Source organism: Aquarana catesbeiana, linkage group LG05, assembly GCF_042186555.1.
Source record: "Aquarana catesbeiana isolate 2022-GZ linkage group LG05, ASM4218655v1, whole genome shotgun sequence".
In the NCBI taxonomy this organism is placed as follows: Eukaryota; Metazoa; Chordata; class Amphibia; order Anura; family Ranidae; genus Aquarana; species Aquarana catesbeiana.
The window spans coordinates 532,162,685-532,177,772 of record NC_133328.1 but is presented as its reverse complement, the minus strand read 5'-3'; the positions used below and the strand labels follow the sequence as shown (position 1 = coordinate 532,177,772).

Here is a 15,088-nt window from a genome sequence, read left to right as displayed (position 1 = left end):
TGTAGTTTGTATGTAGTTTTTAAAGCAGTATTAAACCGAAAACAAAAATGTATTATATAGCAGGTAACCGATTCCGAGATGTGGAGGCTGAATTTGTTTCCCTTTTTTAGTCTTTTCCTGTATTTTTACCTGGTGATCCGGCTAGTAAGTCTGTTATTTTTCAATTTCCTTTAAAAGCTGTCCAGCAAAAGGTGCAGTGAGAGTTATGCTGTGTACACACAGCCGGACTTTCCGACAGAAAAAGTCAGATGGGAGCTTTCGGTCAGACATTCCGACCATGTGTATGCCCCATCGGACTTTTTCTGTTTTCTTTTTCTGCCTGGTGAGTGATCAGGCTGCAGTTTAGCCCGTTCGCAAGTCCACTCATGTGTACGTGGCATTAGTGTTAAGACAAACCTCTTACCACTGGCAGGGGTGTTTACAATGGTCAGCTTTTATTCATAAAACTTTATCCCAAAAGAGAAAAAACTGTTGCTGTAACTGATGAAAAAGTGTTAGCTGGAGTTTGGCTTTAAAGCGGAGCTAAACTCATCAATTTAACTGTTTCCCAAAATGGTTGCATTCAAGGCATACTGTAAATAACTCTCACAGTGGCTTTACACTCTTAGCCCCTGTTCACACCGGTGTGGCTTTGAAATCGCAGTACTTCAGCGCAATTTTAAAGCCGCTCATCAGTGCGTTTTGCACTACCAAATTCATTGTGGCTTGCGACTTCATTATCAAGCAGAAGTTGGTAAAAAGTAGTGTAGGAATCTTTTTCATAATCGCTGCGACATGTCGTTTGTGATATAAACGGTTCCATTGCCAGCAATGGGATGTGCCTTGTCATGCGATTTGGAACAGTCAAATCGCATGGCAAGTGGCACCAGTGTGAATGGGGGCTCAAACAAACTGTCAAGCCATCAAATGGCTGGTGTCATAACTGATCACATGTGCAGCACCATGGCAACTGTAGATCAAACAGAGACTAAAGCCTATAACACACAGGCCGAATGTCAGGCAGCATTGAGCGGTATAATAGAAACCAGCCAACATTTGGCCCTTCTGTCAAATGGGCATGACCGAAAAAAAGGTCTGCCGATTGGCTCCTGATCAGGGCGCTGACCGGAGTGTTCTGCTGGTGGGGAGGGGGGGTAGGGGGGTGGGCGTCCCTCTAACAGAACGCAATAGAGCAGCAGGGGAGATCGCTGTACTAACATTGCATAGTTAGTACAGCTGCTCTGACCTGAGCTGTCAGGTTTCTTTTGTTCAACTCACTGGGTTGAATAAAAAAAATAAACTAGTAGTGTGTACAAGGCTTTAGTGTGGCCATACATTATGCAATTTTCTTTCCGTGAACCACAGGTGGAAGGAAAGAAAATTGCTTGATTCCTCTATCAACATCATCAAGTATTAGGGGGGCTGAGGGGGGCTGCTGCACACAGCAGGCTTTTTATCCTATTGCATAGAATGCATTAAGCTAAAAAACCTTTTGAGTTTACAATCACTTTCAGGATTGGTAAGCTGCGATATATGACATTTTTGTTTTTGGATTTAATACCGCTTTAACTGTCTAAAATATTTTTTAACTAAAATGATTTTTTTTGCTGGCCTGAATAAGCACCTAGATAAGAAAAATCAAAGCTGCACAACAAGTGCTAAAGTGTCATATTCAGCCCCCCAGGCCTCAGGTTAGGTACTAGGGTATTAGAAAATCACTTATATCTTTTATTTCCGTTATATAAGGACTGTTATCTTCCTGGGTTTCAGAACAGTCACATATATCAACCACAGGGCTTGAGTCCTGCAGGAACAGATGGGAACGGCATTCCTGTACTTTTTCCACAGCATGAACGCCCTTCCTGTTAGCAACTGCATCCTGCAGAACTGGCCTTTGAAGTATACGAGCTGATGCAGAGGGGGGGCACCGAAGCTCAAGTGGCACTGTCCACTCGCTGCCTCCCTAGGCATGGCACACTGCGACGCCCAGGATCGGCCCTGCTGTGGGTGTGCGGGACGGGGAGGGCGTCCGATCCAATGGGGTCAGTCCGCCCCGGGTGCCACACATCGAGGGGGGTGTCATCTTGGCACACCCGTCCTCCCCTCATTCCTCCTCCGCTGCTGTAAGAAAGTCCCGCCTCCTAGACCGCCTCTAGTGATAGGCCAATTGAATCAGTGTGACCTGTATTATAGGAGCCGGCCTAGGAGATGGGACCTTGTTACAGCGGCCGCTGGAGGAGGAGGACAGAGGAAGGGGAGGACGTTCGCGCCAGGATTTTTAAATCTAGATCCATCCTGACACTGATGAGGCTGCTGGGCACTGGTAAGGGGATGCATTGCTGGGCAATAGTAAGGCTGCATTTGATGAGCACTGGCAAGACTGCATTTGATGGGCACTGGCTAAGGCTGCATTTGATGGGCATTGATGAGGCTGCTGGGCACTGGTAAGATCGCATTGATGGGCACTGGTAAAGCTGCATTTGATGGGTACTGGTAAGGCTGCATTTGATGGGCACTGATCAGGCTGCATTGATGGGCACTGGTAAGGCTGCATTTGATGGGCACTGGTAAGGCTACATTTGATGGGCACTGATCAGGCTGTATTTGATGGGCAATGGTAAGGCTGCAATTATTGGCAGTGATCAGGCTGCATTGATGGGCACTGATCGGGCTGCATTGATGGGCACTGAGTAGTGAGTGTAGTGAGTGGCCCGGGGCCTAGGTCCCACTTTGCACAATCAAGACAGGCAGCCTGAGGAGAGGGGCCCCCCGGGCCAGCACACTCAGCACTCCCGGCCTCCCTCCTCTGCACAGACCAAAACATGTGTGCGGATACATGGAGGCAGGAGGGGCCCCACATATCGGAGCCTGCATAGAAACATAGTGCAGAAGGGGTCCCCCAGTGATTGCAACTTGTTTTAGAAATTCCCTGCGAGGGAACCATTATCACACATTGTTGAGTTGTTTTGTTAGTATAGAATACAGGTTAAATTATTTTGTTGTTACATCTGTTCTATATTTATTTATGTAATGCATGTGAATTTTGGAGGTGTCCTCATAAACAGACACTTTACAATAAATGTTGCACTTTATTTGTTAAAACAGGAGTATGTAATATATATATATAAAATACACACACACTTTTTTATTTTTAAGGTGGGTTTTAACTTGGGTGAGTTCCCACACTTTTTTCCCAGGACTTGACCCCTAATTAACCATCAACCTAGAAAAATAGCATATTGCCTTTGAGATCTCACCTATACAGTGCCTTGAAAAAGTATTCATACTCCTTGAAATGTTCCACACTTTGTCATGTTACAACCAAAAATGTGAATGGATTTTATTGGGATTTTATGTGAAAGTCCAACACAAAGTGGCACAGAATTGTGAAGCAAAAGGAAAATGATAAAATGGTTTTCAACATTTTTAACAAATAATTATGTGAAAAGTGTGGTATGCATTTGTATTCAGCCCCCCTGAGTCAATATATTGTAGAACCACCTTTCGCTGCAATTGCAGCTGCAAGTCTTTTTGGGGATGTCTTTACCAGTTTTGCCCATCTAGAGAGTGACATTTTTGCCCATTATTCTTTGCAAAATAGCTCAAGCTCTGTCAGATTGGATGGGGAGTGTCTGTGAACAGCAATTTTCAAGTCTTGCCACAGATTCTCAATTGGATTTAGGTCTGGACTTTAAGTGGGCCATTCTAACACATGAATGTGCTTTGATCTAAACCATTCCATTGTAGCTCTGGCTGTATGTTTAGGGTCGTTGTCCTGCTGGAAAGTGAACCTCCATCCCAGTCTCAAGTCTTTTGCAGACTCTAACAGGTTTTCTTCTAAGATTGCCCTGTATTTGGCTCCATTCATCTTCCCATCAACTCTGACCAGCTTCCCTGTCCCTGCTGAAGCAAAGCATCCCCACAACATGATGCTGCCACCATATGTTTCATGGTGAGGATTGTGTGTTCCGGGTAATATGCAGTGTTTCTATTCCGCCACAAATAGCGTTTTGCTTTTAGGCCAAATATTTAAATTTTGGTCTCATCTGACCAGAGCACCTTCTTCCACATGTTTGCTGTGCCCCCCACATGGCTTCTCGCAAACTGCAAACGGGACTTCTTATGGCTTTCTTCTTGCCATTCTTCCAGATTTGTGGAGTGCATGACAGATAGTTGTCCTGTGGACAGATTCTCCCACCTGAGCTGTGGATCTCTGCAGCTCCTCCAGAGTTACCATGGGCCTCTTGGCTGCTTCTCTGATTAATGCTCTCCTTGCCCGGCCTGTCAGTTTAGGTGGATGACCATGTCTTTGTAGGTTTGCAGTTGTGCCATACTCTTTCCATCTTCGGATAATGGATTGAACAGTGCTCCATGAGATGTTGAAAGCTTGGGATATTTTTTTATAACCTAACCCTGCTTTAAACTTATCCACAACTTTATCTCTGACCTGTCTGGTGTGTTCCTTGGCCTTCATGATGCTGTTTGTTCACTAAGGTTCTCTAACAATCCTCTGAGGGCTTCACAGAACAGCTGTATTTATACTGAGATTAAATTACACACAGGTGGACTCCATTTACCAATTGGTTCAACTAGATTTTAGTTAGGGGTATCTGAGTAAAGGGGACTGAATACAAATGCACGCCACACTTTTCATATATTTATTTGTAAAAAAAAATTGAAAACAATGTATCATTTTCCCTTCACTTCACAATTATGTGCCACTTTGTGTTGATCTATAACATAAAATCCCAATAAAATACATTTATGTTTTTGGTTGTAACAAGACAAAATGTGGCAAAATATCAAGGGTATGAATACTTTTTCAAGGCACTGTACATGCTCTAGAACAGTGGTTCTCAGCCTTTGTGAGACCAGGGCCTGGTAAATTCTTTCCAAAAGCTTTCATACCAGTGGCGGTGCGTCCATAAGGGCGCATGGGCACTGCCCCCTCTCTCCAGCCACCCCCCTCTAGCACCAATAGATAGATTCATGCATTGCATGAATCTATCTATCTATGGCCGTCGCTGCCACCTCCTATTCAGGCGCCCTGCCCCTTTTTGGGTGCCGGGCGCCTGAATTACAGCGGCAAGGTTTTTTTTTTAAGCACCTGATTAGAGCCATAGGCTCCAATAGGCATCAAAAATGCTGGGCACTCGCAGGTCACTCACCAGTGTTAGAAAAGCGAATAAATGTTTGCTTTCCTAACACTAAACCTCCTCTCCGCCAATCAGTTGCTCGGATCTGTTACACGTCACCCGATTGGCTGAAACGACAGGCGCTGTGATAGGATGCCTATCAGGCGTCCAATCATAGCAGAGGATGGGAGAATACATCGAGGAGCTGTCCCACCACCACCGAGACAGGGTAAGTACAGATGACGGGCGGGGGCACACCGGCAGCATTTGATATGGCACAGTGGCTGCGTTTAATGGGGCACAGTGGGAGCATTTGATGGGGCACAGCAAGGCTGCATTTGATGGGGCACAGTGAGGCTACATTTGATGGGCACAGTGGCTGCATTTGATGGGCACAGTGGCTGCATTTGATGTCACAGTGGCTGGATATGATGTCACAGTGGCTGCATATGATGTCACAGTGGCTGCATTTGATGCTGCACAGTGGCTGCATTTGATGGGGCACAGTGGCTGCATAAGATGGGCCCAGTGGCTGCATTAGATGGGCATAGTGGCTGTATACGATGGGCACAGTTGCTGTATTTGATGGGGCACAGTTGCTGTATTTGATGGGGCACAGTGGCAGCATTTGATGGCACAGTGGAAGCATTTGATATGGCACAGTGGCTGCGTTTGATGGGCACAGTAGCAGCAATTGATGGGCACAGTGGCTGCGTTTGGCACAGTGGCTGTGTTTGATAATACAGTGGCGGCAATTGATGGGCACAGTGGCTGCATTTGATGGCACAGTGGCTGCGTTTGATGGTACAGTGGCAGCAATTGATGGGCAGAGTGGCTGCGTTTGATGGCACAGTGGCTGCGATTGATGGTACAGTGAGGCTGCAATTGATAGGGTTTTTTTCTGAATTTTTCAGTTTTTCAGCACCAGCCGCCACTGTTTCATACCCTCAGTGTCGGTTCACACTGAGGCAGCAAGACTTGCAGCGCGACTGCCTCAGGCGACCTGGACACGACAAGAGCAGCGACTTCCAAAACGACTTCTGTATAGAAGTCAATGCAGGTCGCCCCCAAAGTCAAACAGGAACCTTTTTCTAAGTCGCAAGTCGCTCCGATTAGAACGGTTCCATTGTACAGAACAGGACACTACTTGTCAGGCGGCTAAGTCGACAAGTCGTCCCAGTGTGAACCGGCATTTACAGTAAAAAAAAGTTGATACTCATAGATTCTGTGATTATGTAATTAGATAGCATTGTATTATGTTGAAAAGTGACAGCTGGAATCAAATTGATTGCTAAGGATCTTTATTCCATATTACCTTTCCTGCGTTTTCCTTTCCTGGATTTTTTATTAATAATACACCAAGACTATATTTTAATTTTCTTTACACAGTTGGGTACAAAGCCTTCCACTTCTAAGAAATCCTACAAGAGGGAGATATGGATGGACTGTGGTATTCATGCAAGAGAATGGATCGGACCAGCTTTTTGCCAGTGGTTTGTAAAAGAGGTGACATACTAATGAATGTTTATTACAAACTCATACTGAACATTCTTCTTTTATTTAGAATAAAAGGCACACTGCATTCAGTATCAATATTCTGTATTTAAATGGAGTCAGAGCAGAAACCACCTAACTAATGAATGGCTTTAATGTTCACCCTGCCATTCATCTTTTGTAAATATTCCGCAATAGTCACACAAAGGGCATAAATCCACTTTGTTCAAACCAATTTTCTTTGAAAACCAATTTAAAAACCAAGATATGACCTTGAAAAAGCAGCAGTGACATCCTGATTGTGTTGAAGATAGGCTGTGCAGAGAGCAGAGCTGTGGGAGGGGCCCAGCAGGCTCCACCCAATACAGGCTGTCTTCAGAAAACTACAGCAGGGGGCGGATACAAGACCAGTCACCCTGCACAAGGAGAGAGAGCAACAGTGACCAGTCTTCTATTACAGGAAGCTCCTGCACATAAGCAAAGTTTCACACTGGATTACGGCACAGATCTGGGGGATAAAGACAAAGCACACCAAGATTTAAAGAAAAATACACATGATTTTTGGATTTAGACAATATTTACTTATTCCAGTGTTCAGCTTTAATAATATCACATATTTAAAGATTGAGCTTTTTTGTTTCCTGAATTTACTATCTAATTTTAGATTAATTACAGTAGTACTTATATTTACTGTTCATACATGTTTAATTCCTTACGCAGGCCATTAATACCTATAAGAGTGATCGTTTTATGAAGAAAATGCTTGACTTTCTCTACATCTATGTGATGCCGGTGTTAAACCCTGATGGGTATCGTTACAGCTGGACCCACGTATGTATCCATAATGCTGTGAGCTGCCTTAGAGGTGTTATTAGGTTGTCTCAAAAGTCAGGAAGACTGAACAGGGCCCCATGATTTCTAACAGCAGCCCTGTCTGCTAAACCTACTGGTTCCTGTCACTGCTAATTCCCTTTATTCATAAGGTGAATCCACTGATAGCTGACGATAGCACAATAATGGTGTCACATAGGAATAAGAATAAATAGAGAGCTTCATATCAGGGCCTCAAACAGCAATACAGAACTGGGAGGGGTTGAACCATGGCTTCATATAATTCAGAAATGAATTTTTTTTTTTTTTGTAGAGTATTAATTTGAAATATCACCTATTTACTATTTAAGCAATAATATATATTTATGTTCTTTTATTTGCCTGTGACCTGACACCAAACTTGCATCAGGCCATAGAGCAGTGAATAAACCTCAGTATAATTGAGCCCCGGTTCACACTGGGTGCAGCTTTGCAGTTGCGCTACTTCAGCGCAATTTGAAAGCCGCTGCTCAGTACGACCTCATGTGCGGCTTGCGAACATCTGTGTGTCTTAATATACACAAATGTCATGCAAGTCACACATGAAATCGCACAAAAATAGTGCAGGAACAGTTTTTACATTGCACCAATTTGAACGGTTCCGTAGCAGCAAATAGGATGAGACTTGTCATGCGACTTTGATCTCTCAAGTCACGTAACAAGTCGCACCCTGTAGGAAAGGGAGCTAAAACAATGTCTGTGCTGGAATCAGGGTCATCAGTAGAAAATTTTGATGCCACTTAGAGGCTGCCTGACAGGGTACCATATCAAGATATACAGAATATTTACAGAACTGGATATATATACAATACCAGGATGTATGGAATATTCTTGGATATGATATAGAAATGGATGGAATATTTGTATATGGGGTTGGATATGATATATGGAATATGTACAGAATTGAGTATGTACTGTATGCAGTAAAGTGGCAGGAGACACTGCATGAGGCACTTTGACAGGCAGTGAAGAGACCGCCTGGTTTTACCATCCCCTAGCCTCATGTGTGAACGAAGCATTGATGCCCCAGCCAGCCCTCCAAGTTCACCTTCTAATGCCCCTGGCCTCCCCACCACTTTCTCTACACCTTTTTGTTTTTCAAATACAAAGTATACATACCTTATTTCCAAGTGTGTTCTAGCCAGGCACATGACAAGCAGGGTCATCCCTTGTTCCTCCAACATCAGTGGTCTGCAGTCCTCAGTGTTGCATAGATAAGACTCACATTGTGATGGATGAGCTCTATTTTATGCATTATTCTACTGTGAGCCTAGTCTACTTGATGATACACCTCCAGGGGATATGTCGACGATAGCCTGGACCAGTTGGACCGCCTGTCAGTTTTTCAGGCAGACCTGATCAGACCACCCATTGCCCTCTATGGAGCTGCAGATGTCAACGGACATGTGTCTGTTCACACCCACTGATCCGATCATATCCGCTAAAAACAGACGAATGGGGATCCACTCCCCGTCCGTCTGATGGATCGGATGTCGGATGAAAACGGACAGGCAGTTTGTTTCCATCCAACCGCCCATAGAGGAAAGCAAGCTGTGTTCGTGTCTGCTCTGCATCAGCAAAGCGGACACAGACCTGTCATCCCCTACTCAGCAGGGATCAGTGGAGAGATCCCCCGCTGAGCAGACAGATCCACTGGTGAAATCTGCCAGTGTGAAAGGGGCCTAAGGGGTATACACGGAGAGATCCTCGCATCGGCATACACACAAGTGATGTGGATGTAGGAATTTCCCATGCTGCACTGTTGTATTCTTCTGACAATGACCAGCTTCTGCTGAACAGAGAGGGATAAACACACGTCAAAATGCAGCTGGTTCCTGCTGAACTGGCCAGATTTGGATACATGCATAGCTCCCAACTGTCCCTGATTTTGAGGGACAGTCCTTGATGTGGAACAAAGTCCCTCTGTCCCTCTTTCCTCCTCATTTTTCTGCATTTGTAAATTTGAAAAGTCAGTATGATTGAATAGTAGTGGTATTAAAAAAAAGCACTTGGGTTTAATTAATATTTTTTTGTACAATTCTCTATAATTAAGGGGGTGTGGCGGGGGGGGGTGTCCTATGCCTACATACCTTTGCTAATAGGTGTCCCTCATTCCCATCTCAGAAATTTGGGAGGTATGCACATGTATACCCTGCTTAAGCTCATAGGAAGTGGTTGAATGACTCCTAGGAAAAGAACCAGCAACAGAGGAGGACAAAGAGGGTGAAGAGTGAGTAATGCTTTATAAATTGAAAAATACCTACATGTACGTGACGCACTTCCGCTTTCAGAGATAACAGTCACCAGGAATAGTAGATAGGGTAAATCTCCCTAACGGGACACAGACAGCAGTAAAAACAGGTCTTCTAACCCCTCTCCACACTAAAACTAATAAAGTTTTGTCTTCAGTCATACATTAACCACTTGCCAACCAGGCGCCGTCATTATACTGCGGCAGGTCAGCACGATCCCGCGAACCGTCGTAGCTGTACTTTGGTCCCTCTAAGCAGGATAGCGGGCGCGCGCCCACTGCACAGCAAGGGTGCCAATGCTTGTAACCGGCAGTCGCGGTGTCTGCTGGCCACGAGCGATCGCGGGCACGAGAGGCAGAACAGGGACGTGTGTGTAAACACACACACGCGCCCAGTTCTGAGAGGAGAGGAGAGAGAGAGATTGTGAGTTCCTACAAGCTGGGAACCACGATCTCTCATCTCCTTTAGTCAGTCCCATCCCCCACAGTTAGAACACACACATAGGGAACACAATTAACCCCTTGATCGCTCCCTAGTGTTACCGCCTTCCATGCCAGTGACATTTACACAGTAATCAGTGCATTTTTATAGCACTGATCGCTGTATAAGTGCCAGTGGTCCCAAAAATGTGTCAAAAGTAACCGATATGTCTGCCATAATGTTGCAGTCCCGATAAAAATCACAGATCGCCGCCATTACTAGTAAAAAAAAATAATAACAATAAAAATGCCATCTATCCCCTATTTTGTAGACGCTATAACTTTTGCGCAAACCATTCAATACACACTTTTTTGTGATTTTTATTACCAAAAATATGTAGAAGAATACATATCGGCCTAAATTGAGGAAAAAATTTGCTTTTTTTAAAAAAAAATGGGGCTGTTTATTACCGCAAAAAGTACAAAATATTGGGGTTGATTTACTAAAGGCAAATCCACTTTGCACTACAAGTGCACTTGGAAGTGCAGTCGCTTTAGATCTGAGGGGAAGATCTGAAATGAGGGGAAGCTCTGCTGATTTTATCAACCAATTATGTACAAGCAGAAATGCTGTTTTTTTTATTTTCCTTGCATGTCCCTCTCAGATCTGCAGTGACTGCACTTCCAAGTTTTTTGTTTATAGCGCAAAAAATAAAAACCGCAGAGATGATCAAATAGCACCAAAAAAAGCTCTATTTGTGGGGAAAAAAAGGACATCAATTTTGTTTGGGTACAGCGTAGCAGGACCACGCAGTTGTCAGATAAAGCGAAACAGTGCAGTATTGCAAAAAATGGCCTGGTCATTGAGCAGCCAATTCTTCCGGGGCTGAAGTGTTTAATTGACACATGATACCAATATGGGGTAAACCAATACAGTTGCAGAGCAGCTACAGAACTATGTTTGATCACTGACCTGACAATGCAATAGAAATGAAAAATGATTACTAATTCACCTCATTACATTATTGCCGCAGGTAGCTGCCATGTTATTCAAAATTGTCCATGTTACTTGTTATGTTTTATTGCTAAAATTCTCAAGCTATAGTTATTCTTTCGCAGCCCTCAAAATTTTCACTTGCCTGCTCACATTAGGTCAGTGGAAATAAGCTGAGGGAGAATGTGGAGCAAAATCAGAGTGAAGGACGGGCACCGACGGCAGGCGGGGTTGAATGGGAGCCTATTCTCCTCCCAGCCTATGCCCCCTGTCATTCTCTTAGCAGGGCCTGTCATACAGTGGGAGTCAGCAAAAAATAGATGAAGTGAGGGTGGGGATGGGGGTTGAACAGGAGCTCCCAAAATTTACTTTTCCTATGTAGCAAGGTCTCCGGCCTTGTCCAGTCTAATGAGGACCTCCAAGGCCAAAGATAGCTGACATCCTTCAATATGTAGTGGGCTGTGAGGCATAGTGGTTGCAAAGATGGTGAAAGTCATTGGGCGCCAGACACTTCATGGATGTAAAAGAGGTTTTATTTCTTTTGACAATCCTTTTTGTATTTTTGGGGGAAAGAGGGTTAGGGCTATGACAACCTCAAGTAGTTATAGATTCAATTGGCAGGCTCCGAGACTTCAATAGGAGGACAGCCGTGCAGGGAAAGGCCCCAGCAAGGCGCCACTTCTGCACATGCAGGAATGCTGTCTCCTATGGCAACAGTCCTTTAACAGTTCCTAACTCAAACATAACAGTTTTTTCTGCTCCACTACAACTGCCTCTTGTAGTTCTTCAACACTTGAGCTCCCAGTCTCTCACTAGACAGTCTGATTCACTGACTCTGAATCCTTTGAGCTCCTCCAAGGTTGGCGGTGGCATCTCCCTCAAGCGTCACCAACGCTTCCCTGCTGGGTCCCTAGCTTGGCGCTCCAGATACTTCTCAAGCTTCACCCCTGCTAACCAGCAAGGTCCCTGGCCTGACTCATAAGGCTGCCCTGCAAGGGTCTACTCCGTGGGTTGGGTCCCTGACTTGATCACCGCTTGAAGTTTCCCGATTCTCCACCGTGCCTGTTCAGTGAGAATATGGTTCCGGTACTTTCTTCAGTTACTCACTGTGGTCCCTGGTAAAGGTGGTTGGCGCCTTTGTGGTGACAGCTTCCCTTCTACCTCCAACCACTTACAGGTTCTCCGCCGGCAAAACCGTCACTTTCGGTTGGACTGCAAGTCACAGTTCCAACCCTGTAATGCCCTCTTACTTCTGGATAGGCCCTCACACAGCCTGGCAGCCAGATGCCCCCGGGATAGGCCCAATCTCCGGCCTAGCAGCCCGGGGCGTACAACACACGTCCACCCAGACAGCCTTCCGGGTGGCACAGAACACCGATCACCTGACCTCACCTGAATATATAGGTTCTCCCAGCAGGCGAAGGGATTCAAGAAAACCCCTGCCCATTGGCTGAGATACCCCATATACCCATAACCTGACCTTGGGTTGCCACCAATCTCCCTACCACCTAGTGGTAGAAGAGAAAAGTGCAACAAGGCCAAACTTAGGGATAAATCAATAGATCTCTATTAGGGATGAGCCGAACACCCCCCGGTTCGGTTCGCACCAGAACCCGCGAACGGACCGAAAGTTCGCACGAACGTTAGAACCCCATTGACGTCTATGGGACTCGAACGTTCGAAATCAAAAGTGCTCATTTTAAAGGCTAATTTGCATGGTATTGTCCTAAAAAGGGTTTGGGGACCCGGGTCCTACCCCAGGGGACATGTATCAATGCAAAAAAAACTTTTAAAAACGTCCGTTTTTTCGGGAGCAGTGATTTTAATGATGCTTAAAGTAAAAAAAAAAAAGTGAAATATTCCTTTAAATATCGTACCTGGGGGGTGTCTATAGTATGCCTGTAAAGTGACGCGTGTTTCCCATGTTTAGAACAGTCCCTGCACCAAATGTCATTTTTAAAGGAAAAAATCTCATTTAAAACTGCTTGCGGGTTTAATGTCATGTCGGGTCATGGCAATATGGATGAAAATCAGTGAGACAAACGGCATGGGTACCCCCCAGTCCATTACCAGGCCTTTTGGGTCTTGTATGGATATTAAGGGGAACCCCGCACCCAAATTAAAATAAGGAAAGGTGTGGGGCCACCAGGCCCTATATACTCTGAACAGCAGTATACAGGCGGTGCAAACAAGACAGGGACTGTAGGTTTGTTGTTAAGTAGAATCTGTTTGTAATTTTGAACATTTTTAACGTGTTTAGCTCCAGCCAAAAAATCTTTTCTAAGCTTTTTGGAAAACATAGGGAAGGGTTATCACCCCTGTGACATTTGTTTTGCTGTCTTTCCTCCTCTTCAGAAGATTTCACCTCACTTTTTTGTCCCAACGAAAAATGTTTTTTGAAAATTTGGGTTTTTTTGTGGAACAAGGATTGGAAAGCATCAGTGGAAAGGAGAAATTGTTTTCCCATATTAACTCTTACAGGAAAGAATTTCCCTTCCTAGGGGTAGATTTCATCTCACTTCCTGTTGTCTCCTTCCGTTTGCAAGTAGGAGTCGTTTGTAAGTTAGATGTTTGAAAGTAGGGTCCTGCCCTATATACTCAGCAGAAATTTGGGCCTTAGGTGTTGCTGTGGCCACAACACTGTAAGCCCTCACAGGGCCCTGCTGTGAAATATTAGATCAAGAATTGTAATTACATGCCCCTGTTGAACAGGAGCTGAAAAATTAGGCCTTAGGCACTGGTGCTGGTGCCACAACACTGCAACCCCTCACAGACACTCTAGTTGGAACGCAGGAACGAGCCCTGCTGCAAAGTATTGCATCAAAAATTGTAATTACATGCCCCTGTTAGACAGGGGCAGAAAAATTGGGCCTTAGGCACTGGTGCTGGTGCCACAACACTGCAACCCCTCACAGACACTCTAGTTGGAACGCAGGAACGAGCCCTGCTGCAAAGTATTGCATCAAAAATTGTAATTACACGCCCCTGTTAGACAGGGGCAGAAAAATTGGGCCTTAGGCACTGGTGCTGGTGCCACAACACTGCAACCCCTCACAGACACTCTAGTTGGAACGCAGGAACGAGCCCTGCTGCAAAGTATTGCATCAAAAATTGTAATTACACGCCCCTGTTAGACAGGGGCAGAAAAATTGGGCCTTAGGCACTGGTGCTGGTGCCACAACACTGCAACCCCTCACAGACACTCTAGTTGGAATGCAGGAACGAGCCCTGCTGCAAAGTATTACATCAAAAATTGTAATTACACGCCCCTGTTAGACAGGGGCAGAAAAATTGGGCCTTAGGCACTGGTGCTGGTGCCACAACACTGCAACCCCTCACAGACACTCTAGTTGGAATGCAGGAACGAGCCCTGCTGCAAAGTATTACATCAAAAATTGTAATTACACGCCCCTGTTAAACAGGGGCTGAAAAATTGTGCCTTAGGCACTGGTGGTGGCGCCCAGAACCAAAAATGTTCTTACAAGCTATCAGTGTGATGATTGAGGAGGAAGAGGATAATTACTCAGGGATAGTCACTCAGCATCAGCATAGGCAGTCTTTGAAGGGATCTGAGATTTCAAAAAAAATTATTCGGTTACATCAGCATCAGGTGCTTGGTAGCTGGTGGTGATCCAAGACTCATTCATTTTTATGAAGGTCAGCCGATCGACCGAGTCGGTGGACAGACGCACCCTGTGATCGGTTACCACGCCTCCAGCAGCACTGAATGTGCGTTCCGAAAGAACGCTGGATGCAGGACAGGCCAGTAGCTCAATTGCATACTGTGCAAGCTCTGGCCAGTGATCCATCCTCAAGACCCAGTAACCCAGAGGATTTTCGGTGGGAAAGGTGTCCAAGTCTGATCTTGCCCCTAGGTATTCCTGCACCATGTAAAACAGACGCTGGCGATGGTTGCTGGAACCGATCATACCTTGGGGCTGCGGA

At 45.1% G+C, this 15,088-nt stretch overlaps 1 protein-coding gene across 1 annotated transcript in view; it reads left to right on the top strand.

The window, feature by feature from the left end:
* Positions 1–15,088, top strand: part of CPA6 (carboxypeptidase A6) — a 233,276-nt gene that overhangs the window by 186,236 nt on the left and 31,952 nt on the right. The window contains exons 6-7 of the mRNA XM_073631774.1: positions 6,504–6,620; positions 7,329–7,439. Coding sequence (XP_073487875.1) covers positions 6,504–6,620; positions 7,329–7,439 — 228 coding nt within the window. The remainder of the gene's footprint in view (positions 1–6,503; positions 6,621–7,328; positions 7,440–15,088) is intronic.